Below are 22,513 nucleotides of genomic sequence, written 5' to 3'. Positions count from 1 at the left end.
CATGTGAATAATCACATTTCTTAGGTCTGACTTTTCATGATTGCAACAGCTTTAAATTCATGTTCCTTTATATGTAGTCATTATGTCCACATTTCCTTTTTTTGGAAATCATATTTTCACTGTGTGTGTGATTTTTTTTAATTGATTCAACTGAGTGCTTGGTGAAACACACTATATTGTATTTGCTAAGTAAAACCTTTTTTTCCATGTTTCACAAAACTTTATTATTTTTGTACAATCTAGGTTTCAAGCTGCAATCCCATTTTCCAGTACACAAATGATTCCAAAGAAATTTGCATTAAATATTTAAAAAATAATAATACATTTGACAAAGTGTTTCCAAGGATATGGTACCCAATACAATAATGATATTTATCTCAAAAAATAAATTCAGATCTCTGAAGACTTTGTATAATAGTAACACAGTATTGTATATGAAATGTTGTGCGATTACACTTACCATGTTATAGTAGGTTTTGGGTCTCCTACAAGTCGGCACTCGAATGTAACTTTTGCACCATCTTCTGACTGCGTTATTACAGGTCTCTCTGTGAAGGTTGGCTTGATTCCATCCTCAGGTACAGGTGCTTCATCGCCTATATTGAGAAAGGAACCTAAACGGACTATTTTATGAGTTCTTTTTTTTAAGGAAGTTGACAATAGAACTCTAAAATTTCACATTTCTGGGAGCAATTTTTGCTTCCTGACTAGTTTTTCTGAGAAGAAAAGAATGACAGATAGAAATAAACAAAACAGAGAAACAGAATGAAAAAGGAAAGAAAGAAACAAACAAAAACTACATCAGTTCCAGCAAGATAGTCCCACAGGACTGAAGGCTTTTCTGAAAGTTCAAGAAAGAAAAGAGTTTAATGTTATACAGAGAGAATTGAAAATTAGTGATAGTATTCATTTGCTTATAATCAGGCAAAAAATAGAAGATAGAGAAACTTTCCTACCACCTCCGATATTTGTGTATTTTGTAAAATATGAAAAGATATGCAAAATACTTATATTTTTGTTTATAGTGCTGTGAAATGATAGAAAAATATTGTATGAACTTCCTTATTGTTCCCTTCACTGTACATACAGGTGTCTTGGAAATTAAACTGTGTTAATTATGTATAGTATAATTTTCTTAAGCAAATGAGATACTGTTGTTATTTTTACATTTGTGGCCAGCAAAATGCATGTTGATTCCAAACCACATGTTGATTCCCATCTGTATCTTGCATCCTGTATACATCATTGCTATATTAAACATGTGAGCAATGAATTAAAATTTTCAAATTTTTCAATTGCTTTACTATCAACACTGTTTAATATTTAAATTTGAAACATATTTTAAGGTTGCCAAGTTGTTTAATACTCAGATGACCTTCAAGATTTTCTGAAATATTTTGGTTCTAATCTTTCATTGCAAGTCTTTAACTGATCTCTATGATGTTCTATTATTACTTGAGAAGTCCATAAATAAATTTTATTTTCCTTCCTCATAGTACATCTACTCCTTATTTGTCTCTATTTTATGTATATTGTATTGATTTTCATTATCTTTGCAAGATTTAAAATGTTGCCAGCTGCCTTCCAACAGCTGACAGCCATGAATAATTTAAAGTAATGTGATTAACTCTCAATATCGAACACATTTTCAGAATATTTTTATGATCTTAGGAATTGTCATATATTATGATTATGGAACATATTTAAATCAGTCAGCAAACATTTAAGGATTAGAGTACAAAACACAGTTATTATTGTTTCCACAGTGTTCATTTTCACTGATTTGTAATAAAATTATACAAAATCAGGACCAGGTTATACTCTTTGCCAGACTGAAAATATGTGACAGAAACTGATAAATCATAAAATGTAGCTGTCATGAACATCACTATTCATGTGCAGTTTTTATAGATTCCCCCCCCCCCCCCCCCCCCCCCCCCCAATTGACTGTGACACCTGCCACAGTTTCAACACTTTTCCCTATAAATATATTTCATTAATATTGCCAAAGAGTGACCTCAGTGAGATTAATGTGATGATGAGAACAGCTTAGTAATGAAAGCTTTTGACACTCATCATGAAGTGAAAAAAAACAGCATGAAAGATTGTTCTGTTAATGAGTATGAACCAGACGTGTTTGTCCTATAGTAATCTGCCACTGGTTCATACTCTTATTCCTATAAATTATATGGAAAGTTGTGTCATTATTTCAAGCTCCAGACACTTGACAACTTTTCATGTTAGCTTTGATAATCACAAAGAAGCGTATTTGAGTTTTAAATTTTATCTTACTTGTTACTACAGATTCATTTTTATGAATTAACTTTTTCCTATGGAAAATAACAACCAAATTTATAGCAAGAGTAAAATTACAAAATAAATAAGTACAACTATTTGGTGATAATCTCCCAGATGAATATAGCTTATCTGAAAATTCTAACACTGCCTTTATTGAAAATGAAAAGGAACAGTTTAATTAGTAAACCTGAAAAGAAAGATATCAAAACATTGAAATAAACACATACAAACCAATAACATCCACTGAATATATCATGACATGTGTAATTATACACTGCAACACTGTAAAAAAGGTATAACACAGGCTGCATTCAAAATATGCACTGACAAATATATAAAACAACAAAAGCTTCAGAATATAAGCCTACATCAGAATTAAAGAAACTGAAACATTCCTGTGATAAAACTACAACAACCATTTGAATTTGAGTCACATGAGGGTGGTATATTACCAATTCAAAACACTATAATAATCAGAACAAAGAAATTAAAAAATAATTGGGGACTTTCTTTTTATTAAACATTTTGAAAGAGTTATTTCTCAAAATACAATAATTTAATATAACTTGTTAACTTTAGTAAGAAACCTCATTGATACTGACTGATATGTAAACACAAAGACAGCCTGATCACATTTTTTACTCATTTTTCCATGAATAATATTTCTAATTTGAGAACTTGCAAGGAAGTAATAGGTCAGAGACAGCTTCTGTAAACTTTCCATTTGCTTCAAATACAAGGCTACTTGTACAATACTGCTTTCACCTGAACAGTTCATCTGCCACTTCAAGCTTAAGGCTATTTTTTTTTATCATAATTATTCTGACTATTTTTTAGTCATTAATATTACGCTCATCCCCTGTTCATGCATACTGATTCCAAACCACTCATGTATCTATCTTAATGAGTTTTAATGTTTCTTCACTCCCTCAACTCAAGCAGGTGCAAACTTTTAGACAACAGCCACAGTACAAAAATGTACGATCTTTCAACAATGTTGCATGAAGTGGTTAAATTTTTGTGAGCTTTCAACTGAATACTATTCAGCCATTGTCATGTGGTAACTGACTGACATGAAGTAATCATCCACATTCTTGATGTCATGTGCACAGTCACGAACACTTGAAGTAATAAGACAAGCCAGATATTTTACTAGAGTATAGGTCCTCATCTCAGTGTCGTAGATGATAAGTCAAAGAGGTGACTCCTACATACATAGTTGAGGTATCTTCTTTACATATGCTGCTGTGAAACTTTCTGATAAATTACCAGACAGACATAATAGTCTGACAGACATAATAGTTTGAAAAATAAATTGAAATCATATCTCCTTGACAATGCCTTGCATTTTGTGTCATTTAATGAAATGGGATAGATAATAAAAAAAATTAAGGATTTTTTTTTAAACAAAAAAAAAGAACCTTGATTCATGTGTGTATTTGTTGTGCACATGACACATTACACATCATAGCAGTTACTGTGGAATTGATCAATGGAACACATGACTGACTAATTAACTAACATATATAAATTGAAGTCCGGTGTCCCAGGTTCAGTCTGTACCCATGTTCCAATTTCTGCCTGTATGTTCAATTTCTGTCTGTATGTTGAGGCTAATCTCAGGAACTACAGTAAGGATTTTGATCCTGTTTTGACTGAATGATAAACTGATTTGTGAGGAACATTTGTGTATATAACTTCATAAATATTTCATGGAAATTTGCTGAACTATGGTGAATTAAAGACCCAAATAACTTTGATCCAGTTTAGACTGATTCAAGAGGAAAGTTTGTGCATAAAACTTCATAAATCTTTCATGGAAATTTTCTGAACTATGATGAATTAAAGACCCCAATAACTTTGAAAATGATACCATTATCACCGAGTGGTACAGCTGTTGTAACTATACAGAGCAGTGGAGCTTGAGTGAAACCTGTGCTGGCCATGACAGCTAGCAGTTAACCTGGAAACTGAAAGGTTGCGAGATCATATCCCAGGTTGTTCACTTATTTTTCACTCTGCTTTTTAACCTACCATTCACCTCTCAATGATGTGGAGATGCCAAAAACAAAATGTGGTTTGGATTCTACAGTTAGCTGTGGGTCACATTTCCCCATTTTCCCAATTGGATAACTGGTCAGGGACACACAAATTGCCAATTGATGCCCAACTTAAACACTTACTTCAGGCCACTGAGCCACACGAAATTATTATTACCAGGATCTACACATCTATACATAATTCTTCTCCCATATATACATTTTTCTGCCTGTATATATGGCTCATCTTCCTCAGGGACTTCTATACAGGTTTTGATACTCACAGTGGACTGGCAATGGAGCCTTCAAATGTTCTGGGGGCATGAATGTTATATGTTCCATATTTAATTGGCGTTTGAGTGATCTCTCATGGCAGTGATGGGAGGTGTGAAATACTGCGCCACCAGCAGTGGCAGGAGCAGGACTTGGCAGTGAGTTCCAGCTACTGGGTGGCTCTTATAGCCAGTGTAGGGCACAAAGCAGGCCAGCGACTACCTCACTGGCAAATGAGCAGCTGTGGCAGTGTGGCACCTTTGATGCCCAGCTCATATTGATAGGCAAGTTGTGGTAAGTTATATGAAAGTGATGACATTCAGTTATCTAATTTTGTACTCTGAATTTTAATCATAGCTCTATGCACTTGTCCATAAACGAAAATGCTGCTATGCCAGACAAGTTGTCTGGCTATAGACAATGTGTTATCTGTGTGAAGCGGTGGTGGGTCACTTATACTGTATAATGTATGTGTGTGGTGTGTCTCTGAGGGATGAGATTCTTCATTACTCACTCTTCCACTTACAAGTATGATTCTGAAGGTCAAAATGTATACAGGACATGCACTACCATCTGGTACAAAACAATACTGTCTTAAGCACTCTACTGCATCAAGAAAAGGTCATCCCACACGCCAAAAAATCTGCCACAAGAACTGAGCCATCTACAAAAACTGCTCCACAGAAAGAGTTACAACCACTGCCAGATTTCACAGCCGATTTCAAGTGGACCTGCCAAGCAAGAGAGCAATAATCTTGCATTGTTACCATTTTGTGACTCAGTGACAGGGAAGGTTAGCAGATTCTTGAAGCAACACAACATCAAATCAGTCTTTAAATTCCCATCAAAATATAACAAACTATGAGGCCTGAGAAGGATGGCATAGGAGTTGCAGTGCTTGACATATGTAAGATATATCATGAGTGTGGTTACTATTAGGTCAGGTAGAAAATGAACACTTACAGCAGTGCTGAATAGAATATGAAAGATGAGTCAATCTCTGCCATCCTAAGAAATGAGTTGTGGCAGAATATGCTTTGCAAAGTGAGCACAGAATTATTTCTGGCAAGATATCCGTCATTTCTGGTATAGTTTAACAAAAAATGCAATTTACATTAAAAAATATTGCATTAAAACCTCAATAAAGATGGTAGCTTGCAGCTCACTACAGCATGGAATCCAGCAATTGAGGCTATATAATGACATGGCCATTAACTTCATGGGAGTCCGTACCAAATGACAATGAACAAAGAGTAATTCACCAAACACTCATGGAAATCAAATCATTTGACACAGTGGAAGCTTGAGAATATTGTTAATCTTTGACCTTATAATTATGATGGAATATGAGTTATCTTCTAACTTTTCCAAATCCCTAACACTAAACAGCGATTAAAACTAAATTTATATAAAATTTTGATGATTTTATTAGTCTTTAAGTCATAGTCCTACAAGTAATTGCACTTCATGATGGTCCTGTACTACCAGCACACTATTAAACTATTTATCACTAAATCACCAGGAGTGTTTAATTTGTTATATGTCAGAATAAATAGAGAACTTCATATGAATTCCAGCAGACTTGGAAAATTTTCTTTCATTTTCCAAGTCAATTTCTGTTTAATATTCAGAGCAAATGATGCAATCAATAACTTTTGCTGGAAGTGAGAAGTAAAACAATTAGCAGATATAGAGTGGAACATAGCATTTAAATTTTTCTGTCTAGTGTAACATTTTACCAATCAGTCAATAGCTAAATATTTCCAGTGCATCTTTGTGTAACATCTTTTTATTTAGCAGTTGGTGAGAGATACAACTAGCATGGAGGTCCGTATCATAGCCCACAAAAGTAATTTTTTTTTTCAATTATTTAGTAAGTATTTTTTAAATGTGGATATGCCACCTCTCTAAAGAATCATGCCTCATCATCATTCACATAACAGTCCCATATACTTAGTAGGTTACTAACATTTCCTGCTTACCATAGGTTAATCTCAAAGGGACACAACCCATTAGAACAAGTCCATGATTACGTCAAAACAGTTCATGGGTGAACTATTGGATGTCAGTGTCCAACGGGCACAATGACTGTTGCACACTGACACCTGGCAGTTCATCTGTGACCTATTTTGACATAAAGTATGTCAGAAGAAGCTGACGAATCACAAGTCAGTGATTAGCTTTTAATTTCTGTAACAGTTTCTGTATGTGTCCTCCACTGAAAATTAACATATGTAATTCATAGTTACACATAATATGATCAATTTTCTGACCACAAAATATTTGTTAAAATGTGCTTTTTGTCAATATTGGTAACGGTAATTCCTAAACATAATAACTGTAGTCCCACACTACGTGAACAAGTGGCATCTTGAAGTGTTGGATATTCTGGTGGATATCAGCATCATTCTTGCATGATATTTCAATAATGTGACTTGTTATCTTCATCTGGTGCTACCTAATACTGCTCGAGTGGAACAGATCCACACATGTGGATGGATATGTGTGTGTGTGCGAGTGTATACCCGTCCTTTTTTCCCCCTAAGGTAAGTCTTTCCGCTCCCGGGATTGGAATGACTCCTTACCCTCTCCCTTAAAACCCACATCCTTTCATCTTTCCCTCTCCTTCCCTCTTTCCTGATGAGGCAACAGTTTGTTGCGAAAGCTTGAATTTTGTGTGTATGTTTGTGTTTCTTTGTGTGTCTATCGACCTGCCAGCTCTTTCGTTTGGTAAGTCACATCATCTTTGTTTTTAGATATATTTTTCCCACATGGAATGTTTCCCTCTATTATATATATACATATATATATATAATTTGTTCATTTATATATATATATATATATATATATATATATATATATATATATATATATATATATATATATATATCTGTGTGTGTGTGTGTGTGTGTGTGTGTGTGTGTGTGTATATATATATAAAATGAAAAAATGTCTGCTTGTGTCTGTGTATGTGCGGATGGATACGTGTGTGTGTGTGTGTGTGTGTGTATATACCTGTCCTTTTTTCCCCCTAAGGTAAGTCTTTCCGCTCCCGGAATTGGAATGACTCCTTACCCTCTCCCTTAAAACCCACATCCTTTCGTCTTTCCCTCTCCTTCCCTCTTTCCTAATGAAGCAACTGTTTGTTGCGAAAGCTTGAATTTTGTGTGTATGTTTGTGTTTGTTTGTGTGTCTATCGACCTGCCAGCGCTTTTGTTTGGTAAGTCTCATCATCTTTATATATGCTCCTTTCCCACCGTAGTAGGTTCCAAGTGTTCCAACTGTGCTTCACTCCACTAGCAGCATCCTTAGGTGTTCCATTTTTGGTCCAGGGTGCCTGTCTGTGGGCTGACATTTTTTTTATGCTCTTCTGTAGTTCCAGGTGTTGTCTCTGTGGTCTGCTCCAACTAGAAATGTTCTTAGGCATTCCCTCTTCAGTCTAGCATGCCAGGCCAAATACTGGTGTTTCGTCTTTGATCTCACACACCCATCTACACACTGGCATTCTCTTTTTGGTCAAGTGCAGTTCTAGCTGTTCTCTTTGTGGTCCACTCCCACTAGGAGCATGCTGTGATGCTCCGCCTTCAGTACAGTGTGCATGGTGCTCTTATCTGGTGCTTGTTTCTCATGTCCATACCCTCAGTTCTTCTTTTTGTGAAGTTCTGGTGCTGCACCCATTGTGTTTCAGCAATTCTGGTGCAGGATTCCTGGCGCTACTGAGTTGGTACCCAGTATCAAAATTCATGAGGTTTTCTGTTACCTTTGTCTCTATAGACTCTCTTATAACACTGTCCCAGTATCTGGGGGTCTGTGACAGAACCCTTATTTCATCAAAGTTCATGGAATGACTGATTTCCAGACAGTGCTTGGCAATGGCTGACTCAGTTGCCTATCTCAGTCAGGTGTGCCTCTGATGTTCTTTGCATCTGATGTCCACTGTCCTAGTTGTTTGGCCAATGAGTTACATACCGTATTGGCAAGATATATTATAAATTCTTGGTTTTTGTTGTCCCAGGTTGTCTCACATTTCCCAGTAGCCATCTTATTTTGTTAAGTGGACAGAACAAACCCTTGATGTTGAGTTTTCTGATAATCCTGCTGATCTGGGCAGAAATAGATTCCTAATGGGTTGTTGCCCTGTGGACCAATGTCTCCACAACTCAGAGCTTTTGCAGTGGGCAGTGATAGATGCTGGCATGCAGGTACAAATCAGTGTGGGTAGGTTTGCCATACACACTCTGCCCAAAGGAGCCACTTGCTCTCCGTTTTGACAAGTACATCCAGAAACAATAGCTGACCATCCTTTTCCAACTCAATGGTGAACTTAATATTTGGAAGGCCTGTGTTCAGATGTTCCAGAAACTCATTTAGCCTATCTATAAAATGAGGTGAGATCACAAAGGTATTGTCCACATACCTGAAGAAGCATGTGGCTTTGTATCAAGCTGTCTTTAATGCCTCATCTTCAAATCTCTCCATGAACACATTGGTAACCACTGGAGACAAAGGTATACCCATGACTAAACCTTTTCATAATATTGGCCCCATACTGAAAATCAACTGAGGTCAGTATATGCCTGAACAGACCCAACAGAGCAATGTCAAATTTTTCTGCAATCAGTTCCAATGAGTCTTTTAGTGGTACCCTAGTGAACAGGGATACCACATCAGAACTGACATATTAAATCTGATACTGTGATATGTAGTTGCATGAGACATTGCAAGACGTACTGCAAGTTGTGGATGTGGTGAATACACTTCCCTGCATATGAGAACAGCAGTTTCTTCCAGTACTTAACTGTTTGGTACATTTACGTGTCAATGTTGCTGACAATTGGGAGAAGTGACACACACTCTTTGTATACTTTTGGACACCCTTGATTGTACATAGTTGCTTAATGACCTTGTCAGGCAAGCCAGTTTCCTTCATGAGAGTCCTGGTCGTCTTGTCTCCTTTGACTGTAGGGGAATATCGAAAAAGTCTGCATGCAGGGTGCCCCAGAAGTTGACACACTTTCTCATCATCCTGCACTCATCAGCCTGCTGCAAATGACTGTGCAGTTCCATTTGCCTACTGCCAACATCACAATGCTGCTGTCTTCCAAGAGTCTCTTAGAGATGGCTAGAACAAACCCACACACTTCTTCAGGTGTGTGGTTGATACCTTTGTGATCTGGCCTCATGGTACAGAGGCTCAAGGAGTTTCTGGAACACCTGAACTCACATCACCCAAATATTAAGTTCACCATAGGACTGGAAAAGGATGGTCAGTTGCTTTTTCTGGACATACTTGTCAAGAGGAAGGTAGATGGCTTGTTTGGCCACAGTATGTATCGCAAACCTACACACACTGATTTGTATCCGCAAGCCAGCAGTTGTTACCACAAAGTGCAGAAGAACAAAATTTTGAAGACATTGGTCCACAAGGCACACACCTTGCCACACATAGATAGTTTGGCAGCAGAAACAGAACATCTATGATCAGTGTTTTCCAAGAATGGATTCACAACCTAACAGATTCGGAAGACCCTTCAACAAACTACTCCACCACACACTACCAGAAGAGGAGCAAGATAAGGCAAAAACTGTGATACATCTGCCCTATTCAGGATCTTTTTCTGCCAAAATCAGCAAGAGTCTCAGGAAGCTCAACACCATGTGTGTGTTCTATCCACTTACCAAAATAAGAATATCAGCCCACAGATGGGCACTTCAGACTGAAAAAAGAATGACTACAGAGGCTGCAAGGGGAAGCAGAGTGCAGACTGAATGCCTGGAATCTTGTATGGAGGGGGAAGAGCATAGGTATAAATTCTGGACCTGTTCCATTCGATGGGCAGTCTCGGGTAGCACCTAATGAAGATAATGAGTCATGCTGTTGAATGTATTATGCAAGGACAACACTGATAAGTGACAGAAAATTACTTGAACAAATGTTGGAGAGATCAAATTGTCTGCCACAATACATTTCAAAATTCTTGAATCTTATGTGAGTTTCCAAAACATTGCTCTTTGTAATGTCTGCAGGGTTCACACTTATTAAAGGCTACTCTCAATGTTAAATAAATTCAGGTTTTGTTATTTACATCTCTCCCTCCCCCCCCCCCCCCCCCCCCCCCCCCCCCCCTCTCTCTCTCTCTCTCTCTCTCTCTCTCTCTCTCTCTCTCTCTCTCTCTCTCTCTCTCTCTCTTGTGTGTGTGTGTGTGTGTGTGTGTGTGTGTGTGTGTGTGTGTGTGTGTGTGTGTGTGTAAAATATTCACTGTGGAAGCCTGTGTACAACAGATGTAGCATAGAAATGCTCTGCCTTAAAATTATAATCATCATGCTTTGCAGCCACTCCTTCATGAGAATTACTGAAACTGTGCAAAGCAACTCTACCACCTTTGATGCTGTAGTGATATGTGCCTCTTAGACACAAAGCAAAGAACTGTGGCCATTTATCAAATAAGGTTACACACTGAACACTGACTCAAAATCAAATGACTAACACTGATAATCTTCACTGCATACTTCAATTAACAAAATGATCAAGGGACAATAGAAAATTAGAGCCTGTGCAATGATTTCCTCTGATTATGAGATGACTGACTGAGACACCAAACAAGTATAAGAATACTTATTATTCATATTTATCTAAACTTATTTACTTTTTATCTTTGCCCATGGACTCTTGTCTGAGAATTTTCTGTTGAGAGTACTGTGCCTGTTATAAATGTTTGTACATTTTAATATGTCTGCCTTGCACATATTTTACTTTGTTTGGTGGTTTAATTTTTAATAAAATTTATACAGGGTGATGCATCAAACTTTTTTTTACAGCAAATGACTTTTCTATCAAAGATATTTGAAATTTCTTCTCATGTAGACAAATATTGACCAAGGGCTCACAAAAAATGGACTGTTGTGTTTTTACAACTTCGTCTGCCTCGATAGCTGAGTAGTCAGCATGGCAGAATGCCAAGTTAAGGGGAACAGCTTTGATTTCCGGGTGAGTCGGAGATTTTCTCTGCTTAGGGACTGAGTGTTGTTTTGTCTTCATCATCCTATCAGACCCATTGACATGCAAGTCACCGAAGTGGCATCACCTAAAAAAAGACTTGCAGCAGGCGACCGGTCTACCTGACGGGAGGCCCTAGCCAAATGACATTTCATTTCACAACTTCATTAATCACTTAGGTACAGGCATCAACTTTTTTCATGAAATTATGATATTTCTATGTTCCAGAACAGCAGAAAGCAAATTCAGTGATATAACTCTTTCGCAGGTCTGACAAGAAATTAAAGAGTGAAAGTAAATTGATTATGGCAATTTTTGTGTTGTTGTTGTTGCAGCTAAAATGGCAGACCACCTGCAATTTCATGTCACTTTCCATCAAAATGTTCTATCATTGCATAAGATTCTATGTCATGAATTATTTATCTGTTTGCTACAAATAAAAATGCAACTGCTGTCTTTAATTTATGAGACAACTCTGTCTGATTAACTGATCAAAGGTTGTTTTGCATATCACACTGATGATCAGTACATTACTCAGTGTGTAATAACCGTTTAGTGATCTTATTACAGAGGAAAATTTCTATAATATAACTGGTCAACTACAAAATTCAGAAGTATAGGTCAATGTATGAAGACCAAACTTAATAAAATACATGAGTGTAGTAATTTAACATTTTATGGATTACTTGCAAGATACTGCAGAAAAGTTTTACAAGAGCATGAAGAACAAAATAGCTGTTCAGTACAGTGCCAAAATATGGTCTCCTGACGTTTGTATCTAAATTTGGCACAATTATGTAAGTTGTCATTAAATTGGTGTCGGTTTTTTCCTATCAAATGGTGATACTTATTTCATCACATTTTATTTTATGCAAGTTCCACTCTTTCCTGATAATTACAAGTCAATAAACTATAAACTGTTAGTTTAAGTTTCCTGGTTTACACAATGCTGCATAATACACACTTGTTCAGGAGTTGAATGTCTACAAAATCCTTTGTATGCAAGTGTTGCTCAGTACGACGAAAAGGAATGATCATTCCAGTGGAGAACTTAACAGAACCCAAATCAAAACCCCACCATCATTACATTGGAGGATAGAGTCTATTGTCAGTGTCAACTATGTGGTCTCCAAGGTGTAAGATGTGGAAGCATTTTCACAATCATTGCTGAAGAAATATGACATGAATCTTAAATTATGCAAAGAACTGGAAAACATCAAATCTGTTCTAGGAATCACAGTAAAATCTCTGGTAATAATTGCCTGTTGTAAAATAAAAATAAGATATAGACACAAAGTTAATTTGTTGAACATAACCTGAAACACTATTGTAAAATTTAAGACACACAATGAAACAACTGCTTCAAGATAAAAACACAAATAAGACAAGAAACACACTAAACAGAAATAGGAAATGAATCATTATACAAACAATTTTCATAAAGATAAAATAACAAATGATACAAATATATATTAAGTCACTGGATTCTTCTGGTGTTGTGGTTTCATGTACAATCTGGTAGATGGATGGTGACATCAAACAGCAACAGATAACCGTAACATGCTGCAATGAATACTATGTAAGATATAGCAAGCTTCTGAACAGCTAAGGGCTACACTGGAGTATATGGTAGTTTGTAATTGCATGAAAGTACATTTTATACATATCCAAAAACTGAGTATTATACACAAGTGAAATTAAATTAATTTGAAACAATATCTAGCAGTAAAACAAAATTTTAGTGCATAAAAAGTGAGTAAAGCATTTTTGTTATTTGCAAAGCAAGATAAAAGTTTCATTAAAGAAAGCAAAAAGACACGTAGAACCCACTATAGCATACCAACTGTCCATGTAGTACTCACTCTTTGCCTAATTTTATTCAGTCATCTGGTTCATTTTAAAGAAATTGAAATAGTAATACTTACCATAATTAACAAGTTATGACATCATGCTGATGGGACACTATTTAAAAAATCACTTAAGAACTCAATATTTAAATGAATGAAACTGTGTAATGATACTATGACAAAAGCTAACCTGACCATATACCATAATGCGTAACGCACAGCATGTTAGCTTGAAAACCAAGGAGGTGAGCCAGACGTAGATCAAATCAGCACGGCAGATTAATTATCAGGGGCCAGCCTGGATGTGGTTGCCCATGTAGTTTTAGGCAAATGCTAGGCTGGGCCCCAAATTCCACCTCAGAGAACGTGATACACGAATAGTTAAAATATGACAACACACAGAATAAAGCTTACACAATTCACAGACAAATGGTGGACACAACTGCCCTCCCACAGGTTATCTTAATGACTGGGGTGTCCAGAAGGGCAACTGACCATAAAATTAAGCAATAAAAGGAAAAAAGAGGAAAGAAAGTACTATGAGAAAAGCCATTTCAAGGCTTAAAAGTTCAAGGGATAAGCCATTGCCAGAATACAGCTAACACAACACCAGCTCCTGCAATACAGCTACTATTAATGCACGGAAAACAATTGTAACAATAAACTGTCATAAGACATCAGGTTCTCAAACTTTATGTGAACACATAACGTAGAGAACTAACAAAACTGTACATGATGACAGAAAACCAATAGTGTTTCAAGGCGACTTGGTAACAATAGTACTTTTAGTAGCTAAAAGCCTGTTTTACACCCACACGCAGGACTAACAGGGCTTATATCTTCAACTGTAAAGCAGTCAATAATGATCTAATTAACACGTTCCACATCATAACGACTACCATACTGTGTAATTGATCAATGGAACACCCAACCAACTCAGTAACTAACTAATAATGGAACCATCTGTCATACTTGAGAGTGAATACCTGTATAATACTGTTTCACAATGCTGCTTTCTTATTAGAGGAGTAACAAATAAGTACAGGAATGAGGCAATACAGGACCACAGCTACTGAAGTACAGGACCACACCTACTGTAAATTGGTTATTGATTATCATTATCTTCTTATAGCCATGACTTTACTGGAAAATGAAATCGGTAATTTTTTTACACTTACACTTTCTCAATCAAGCAATTACCATATGGCACTATACACCGAGGTAACAAAAGTCACGAGACAGTGATAAGCACATGTACAGGTGGTGGTAGTATCTCATACAAAAGGTATAAAAGGGCAGTGCATTGGCAGAGCTGTCATTCATACTCAGGTCATTCATGTGAAAAGGTTTCTGATGCGATTACGGCTGCACAATGGGAATTACCAGACTCTGAATATGGAATGGTAGTTGGAACTAGACACATGGAACATTCCATTTCAGATATCTTTAGGGAATTCAATATTCCAAGACCAATAGTGTCAAGAGTGTGCTGAGAATACAAAATTTCATGCATTACCTCTCATAGTGGACAGTTATGCACTTTTCCTTTAATTCTACTAAATTGATAGGTAAAATAAACTAAGCCAAACACAATTTAATTGCATCATAAAATTTGATTCAGAATGCTGACAAATCATGCCTTGTAAATGAGTTGGATTGTGTGTGTGTTTTTTAATTATGTATCTTAGTTTTATTGATTTAGTGATGGTCCTTACAATATGTTTTTCTTCAGTATTCACAATCTCTAAGTTCACTTTTTTTTTTTTTTTTTTTTTTACATCAAATGAAGACAAATATGCAACTATACACACTTAGTAATAATGACGCATAGGTTTACGGGATCATTTCACAACATAATCTTTCAGACAAGTATTATAATTACTAAGGAAAGATATAAAGATGGAATGGTTCACTTGGAAGCCCTATGATTTCATTTTTGTTGTGGACAAGTACAAGCCACAAACACAAACATACAAGATAGTTTGCAAAGGTGCATTACAATACAGTGGCACCAAAATAAAGTAGCTGACTTAATCAGTGAAACAGTACTTACACAATAACAGCTGAGATGTGATGTGGCAATGTATCTTATTTCATAATTTATCAGTACAATGATTGGTGAGGACAACTACAATGTGACTTTTTCACAGCTGATCAACAATAAAGCCCAGTTAATACTATAACATGCTGTCACATCTCGGTCACGTATGTTTGCATCAGAGGACTGTATCAATTTAATATAAAAATATATAACTGTGTAGATATCATATTAACTTTTTGCATATTTACATGAATGTGTACAACACAGAATACAGTAATCCACCCCGGGCAATCCCGAACACGAGCAGCAATTACTAGTCTTAACTGGACTACACTCTCAACAGAGAATGGGAAAAAACATACAACTTATTTTGCAGCTGAGTGAGATTGCTCTAGAGAGCAGGCCAAACCTGACAGTCACATGAAGCAGCTCACAAAAATGATTAAATATGTTTAAAAAAGAAATGAAATCTGAATTCTTGATTAATATTCATACTGTTGTACTGTCACATCCTTTGTACTTGTAGTTACCAGCTCCTGTAACTGCTCACTAAAAGCAACATATGATTAGAGAACAAAACAAGAAAGGTAACAAACTCACGATGATTCTCCCACTTGATGGCAAGATTTTTTGATTGGTTACTGACAGAAATTCACTCACATAAAACGCTGTTAGAACACTTGAACACCCACATTATTAATTAAGCTGATTACATTTCTGAACCAACAAAATTAAAAACTGAAAACCAGAAGCAGAAAGCAAATGTACGTGAGAATGACGGATTCTTTGTAGACCCGCTAGCAAAAAAAAAAAAAATAAAAAATAAATATATATATATATATATGCATATATATAAAAATAGATATTCTTTTTCTCTCTCTGCTGTTCTCCCAAATATATTTCACCAGAAGTTAAAAAATAAATTTATAAGTATATAAAAATTGAAAAACAAAAATAAAAAGTAAAAACTTCTGCACACAGATAATAAAAAGTATATGAACAATGCACAATAAAATCTGCCTGACATTATGAACAGTATAAATTATGTGATAACAAATCCAAAAGAGCAAAATAAAGAAAACAGTAATGATTTGGCCATTTTGTTCCCACAAGTTACTTGATAAAGCATAGAAATGTACACTACCAGCTAATTAGTTTGTTCATTTCACGTCAACACTGTTAAATAAGAAAATTTAGCAAATAATTCATTGGGTGCATGCTAGGTACAGTCCTGTAACTAAAGATGAGTTTGTAAATCAGAGTGTTTGTTAATTCACTTTGTATTTCTCCCTGTGCACTAAAATTCTGGTATCTCAATCTCGCGTAATAAGACAACAGGTAAGTGTGAATGCAAAGAAAACATTCCAACAGAAAAGCCTCGAAAGGGTCATTACAAAAGCATGGATACTGTAACCTGTAACTGGAATAAATGGTTTATTATTTTTTTAATACGCTCATTGGCAAAGTAACTTAATGCGTATGGAGTGGCAGCAACGCTTGGCTGTGGTGCCAGTCAGAGACACTACACTGTAATTTTTGCTCAATTACTAGTGCAGCAAATGGAGGGATAACATCTATTAACATTTTATACTTTTCTTCCTGCTGTGACTTAGTGATCATAATATGTTGTGTGTGTGTGTGTGTGTGTGTGTGTGTGTGTGTGTGTGTGAGAGAGAGAGAGAGAGAGAGAGAGAGAGAGAGAGAGAGAGAGAGAGAGGGAGAGAGAGAGAGAGAGAGAGAGAGAGAGAGAGAGAGAGAGAGAGAGAGAGAGAGAGACCTTTCATGACTACCAACACAAGCAACCTGTGGGAATATAGGAATCACTTTGAAAGCTGTTTTCTTTTTTAAAAAAATCTAACTGGGGTAAGCGAAGGATCTACAAATTCTACCCCATTCCTCCGTCCCCAAAAAAACAGATGATAATGACAAAAATAAGTGGAAACAGTCTGATTATATAACACAATTATTCAAAACATTTTTTAAAAATAATTGTCAAATGACATGTCACATAATAAGCATCATTTGTACATTGCGTTCTACGTAGAAACCATCTTTCTCCACGGACAAAGTATAAAAGCAAAAAATACTTACTGTCAAAATTCAGGCTTATTGTTGCGTTACTCTCTCCTAATTCATTTTTAGCTGTCACTTTGTATTTGCCAGCATCCTCAACAGTGACATTTTTAATTTCAAGTGTTGCAAAGTAGGAATGACCATCCTTTTCAACAGACAGCTGTAAAACAAACCACAAGATGAAATTTTAATATATTTTTCTTGCTGCAAAGATATCTGTGTGAATTGTCGTATTAATGTTACCGCACTATAGCAATTCTACTGATCATAACAAAAGCCCAACACCTCTGTGTTAGTCAGTTTTAAAAATAATAAACTCATATTGGTATGGTACATTAATTGGTCTACTGCAGGGATGCTCAACATGTCGACCACGATCAACCGGTTGATCGCCATAGCTTTATCATCGATCTTTTAGATTGAGCTTTCACAACCTTTTTCCAAAATCTCTTGAAATGAGCTGTTTTTGTGAAATATCTGTTTGGTGACAATGAGTGTTCCACGCAGTAACTGTAGGCGGTAAATCCCACAACACTATCTTCGCTCCTTTCATTCCCATTTCCATTTCACCACCTTTAATGCTCGCGTCAAGCAACAGTCTTTCCTCTTTCATGGTGAGGTTCCTACTTGCAAACTGCAAAATTGTAAGTTTCTGGGTTGTGACTGACAGATGCAGTGAGCAGGGAGAGCATTGAGGGTTTGCTGTATGTAGCATAAATATCTGTTTTCAAGATTCCACAAAACAACAGTGTGCATAGTCAGTTAAATACTTTGTGTTATCAAAACTCAGTTGCTGTTTGTGCTGACATGTCAAATAACTGCCTTATCACTCATTTTTGAAGCAATTGCAATCAAAATAGTGCAACAATACACACCACAACAGCACATCTCAGCAACAATGCATGTGACAAGTTTTAGTTCTCACTTAGTACCGTATTTGCGAAAAATGAGTGCAGCTAAACACAGAAAAACATGCCACTTCCATGGTAAGTGGGAAGAACAGTTTATTGTTGCAGTGCACAAAGACAGTTGTTTATGTTTGATATCTAATGCTAGTTTAGCCTTATCTAAAAAGAGAAATAATGAATGCCATTTTAGAACAGTTTGTAAAGACTTCAAATTGGAAGCAGCTGTTGGTAGTGAGTTGAGGAGAAAGACACTTTCTAATCTTAACAGCCAATTACAATCACAACAGTCATTTTTTGGAAAACCTACCGAAAAAAAGCATCGAATGTAGCATCAATTTGTGTGTCAGAAGTAGTGATGAAACATGCAAAACGATTTTATGATGGCACAGTTGTTAAGGAGTGCTTTGTGGCAGCTTGTCAGTCCTTGTTTTCAACATTTAACAACAAGTCAGAGATAATATCAGCTATCAGAGATGTGCCTCTGGTAATACCTACAACCAGACCAGTGGAATCAATGGTGGAAAATACAAAGTGTCAGCTGATAACAGATTAGCAATCCTGGTTTTGTTTCTCATTTCAGTTACACAAGTCATGCATTTCTGCTCACTGCAGACACTTTGTACATGATCTGTGATGATGGTACTGTACTTCCTGTAATGTTGCAGCATATAGCTCAGAAACAATGTACAAAATGGTGCCATGGTTATGACGCTGACTCCACATGATGCAGGAGCAGGGTTCAAATCTTCAACTGCCATTGAAATTTACATTCTTCATGTCTAATTGATTAAGGTGAACGCGACAAGGCATTTTTCATAAAGGCACAGCTGATTTCCGTCCTGCCCATTTCGAGCACATGCCCAAACTCTTTTGATCTCATCACCACAGATTCATTAAAATCTAATCTTCCTTCTCTCATTTAGTACCAATGTGTTGTAGGGTATACAGGCATAGGAACTTTTGTCTTTTTTTGATCCAGCAAATCATCTCCTGATGTTCATTACACATATTTAGGAACATTCTGGACAACTTTACTAAACTACCATTGACTCATCTCATATTTAGTTCACAAGCTGTCAACTGAAATAAATGCAAGTGACAGATTTCAGCTGCTAAGTAGCTGTCATGGGAAAACTGAGCACCATCTATTCTGATTTCAGGGTACATTGACCATAAGGTTTATGAACAAAGGCCACTAACTAAATTACAATCTACTATGCCTCATTTTTTGTGTTGGTAGATACGGCTCTTTCTGCATTGACTCAGGTAATAAATCTGACAAACTTATTAATGGGATATACTATAAATTTCCAAAATGGTATCACCAATAGTCTTCACTTGTTACTTTCCTTCCAAGTTCCATAATATGCTAGCTCATCACCATTCCTAATTCACCTATCCCATTCACATTTCATGATACCTAATGCAATCTGAAGAGCACAGATGGTTCAAATGGCTGTGAGCACTATGGGACTTAACAGCTATGGTCATCAGTCCCCTAGAACTTAGAACTACTTAAACCTAACTAACCTAAGGACATCACACAACACCCAGGCATCACGAGGCAGAGAAAATCCCTGACCCCACCGGGAATCGAACCCGGGAACCCAGGCACAGAAGAAGATCAAAGATCCAGTTTAATTTTAAAGTAATTTTCTCCTCTGCCTTTGTTACCTGTAATACCATAAGAGAGTCTCATTATGTGTCCCCATTTTCCTTTCAATTGTCATTCTAGTAGAGCAATCAATACAATCATGACATCTCAAAATAACTAGTCTACAGCCAACTCCAACATTTGACACCCATTAACTGGAACTTCATAAGGCATGGTCCTATTGGAGGTGGTACATCCTTGCCTTGGAACTGGCTTATCCAGCCAATATAGGAGGACGTACAGTTTAATTTGGACTCTAAACTACCATGCAATTTTGATTTTTTCACAAATATGAAAAAATGCTAGAGGTGGAAGAAGCGATAAGTGGAGCAACAATCTTGGAGACAACTGAAGATTGAACATCAAATCTTTGGATCTATAATCTGGCATTTACCCACTTTCCCAGGAAGCAACAATATTAAATACACTAAATTACGCAAAATATTTTCAGTATCTTGGAAAGAAAAGTGAGTTCATAAAATGTCTGAAATAAAACCGTCACATAAACAAAAACGATTAAAAAATTTGAAGCTCATTCAATATGAAAAGGTCTGTTATTTAAAAGTTACAACAACTTCAAAAACCAATGAAGTATTGTAGTGTCACAGCTATTACGCGATTGCAGATTTTTGCAGTAACTTTGTTACGTTATGGCAAGCTGGTTTGGGAGCCTGCAGTACAGTAGTGTTCAGTGGCGGCCGGCATGTGGCATGCTGTATGTGTCATAGCCCCACCTGTCACTAAAGCTGACCATGAGAATGCTCACTGTGGCACATACTAAAAATCACTTATTCACCTCACCTAAGAAACTAAATAACTATGTTAAATATTAGCTGTTTTATTTCAAATTTGGTACATGACCTTTTGTTATTCAGACGAGCTTTGCAACGAAATTTGATACCGCTACATATAATAGTTTGAGAGATATAAAAAACCTATTAAAAAGTACTTAACCAACACTTAAGAAACTAAATTCAGAGAGTAATAATAACAGTTTATATTTCTTTAGTTATTTGAAAACAGTAATAGCACTCTTAGTGTGGTGATTTATTTTATAAGGATTTTCAATTCTAAACTTTTGATAATTTTTCATTCGTAATGGAAATAACAGTTTAAAAGATAATATTTATATTTTGTGTTAGGGTGAGAGTAAATGAGAATGAATGTGAGTGTGTATGTGGGACATATGTCAAATTTCAATTCTATATTGTATTACACCTTACGTAACTAGCAAGTGTTACGCCACCAAGATGTCATGAAAAACTGTGAATCCCCCTAACTGGCAGATGACATATGTCTATGAGTGTTTGCTTTTGTAATAAGGCAACCAGAAAAGTAGTAAGAGGATAATCAGTTCTAAAGTATATTTCAAGTATAGTTTTCTCTTAGTTTTCATTTCGTTTGGTTCGGTGGAATATTTTGTTAATGTTTGCAGCATGAAATGACGTAGATGCATCTGCGAATGTTGACTGGAGTAAAGCAGATTGAGCTCGAACACGATCATGAAAGATTAATCTGATTGGCTGTTTGTTTTCATCAACCAGTGAGAGTAAAGTCTTTCCTGCACATTGGGATGAGTTATATGCCCTGAAAGCAATGGGACTGAAGCAGTCGTGGACTAGCTGCCGGACGAGAAGGTCATGTTAGACATGTCTGCAAAAATTATTTGTAAAATGTAGAAAAGACTGTTATATCACGTTCGGTTTGTATCGCCGTGCAAGCAGATGCAGCTACAGACAATTCTGTGAAGTTTGGGAGATTTTGGAGTGTTTGTTGTAGAGAAAAACTGCATGTGAAACTATCTGCCTTTGTAAATAATTCTGCGTGGTGTGTTCAGTATGCATTTACAGAACATTTTGGCGAGCATCTTCATTTGAAGAATCCACTAAAAATGACTGAGTGTGAAACTCATTTCGTAGCAGAGTATTGACTGTATTAATCTCGTAATATTTTGGGTTGGACTTAACACATTTCTGGCTGTCTTGCGTGCGACATAAGCTGCATGAACTAGTAGTGGATGTGTTATCAACGTAAATGTGGGCTTGTTGACACCATAGTTAAAAGACAGTTAAAAAGAACATTAGTATCAATAAGCAGACATTTTCAATGCAGGAAGGAAGCATCCCCTTATGCCCATTATTACTAGAGGTTTGCAGGTTTATTTTGTTATCTGAGTTACGGCGACTATGTAATCGTAAGTATGGACGATGGTTTTCTTCAATGCTGCTTTTAACATCATCTGTATAGTGCCTACAAATGCAGAGCAACAGATGGTGAACAAATGCTATACTGAGGTAGGTGGACATTAATTTTGCAGGATGCTTTACTCAGTGCTAGCGATCAAGAGACGAAACTGCCCCACCACAGTATCACTTAATTCAAA

The 22,513-nt window shown here is 36.3% G+C and overlaps 1 protein-coding gene across 34 annotated transcripts in view; it reads right to left on the bottom strand.

Annotated features, from left to right (window-relative positions):
- The window catches only part of LOC126470085 (twitchin), a 515,873-nt gene that overhangs the window by 408,932 nt on the left and 84,428 nt on the right, over window positions 1-22,513 (bottom strand). For 29 of the 34 annotated variants that reach the window (XM_050097601.1, XM_050097605.1, XM_050097618.1 and 26 more), the window contains exons 5-6: window positions 17,587-17,728; window positions 461-614 (exon numbers count right to left, since the gene is read on the bottom strand). In XM_050097601.1, coding sequence (XP_049953558.1) covers window positions 461-614; window positions 17,587-17,728 — 296 coding nt within the window. The remainder of the gene's footprint in view (window positions 1-460; window positions 615-17,586; window positions 17,729-22,513) is intronic. The other 5 variants (XM_050097604.1, XM_050097634.1, XM_050097635.1 and 2 more) reach the window with 2 other exon arrangements.

This window comes from Schistocerca serialis, chromosome 3 (genome assembly GCF_023864345.2).
Source record: "Schistocerca serialis cubense isolate TAMUIC-IGC-003099 chromosome 3, iqSchSeri2.2, whole genome shotgun sequence".
NCBI lineage: Eukaryota > Metazoa > Arthropoda > Insecta > Orthoptera > Acrididae > Schistocerca > Schistocerca serialis.
This window is presented reverse-complemented; position numbering and strand designations above follow the sequence as displayed.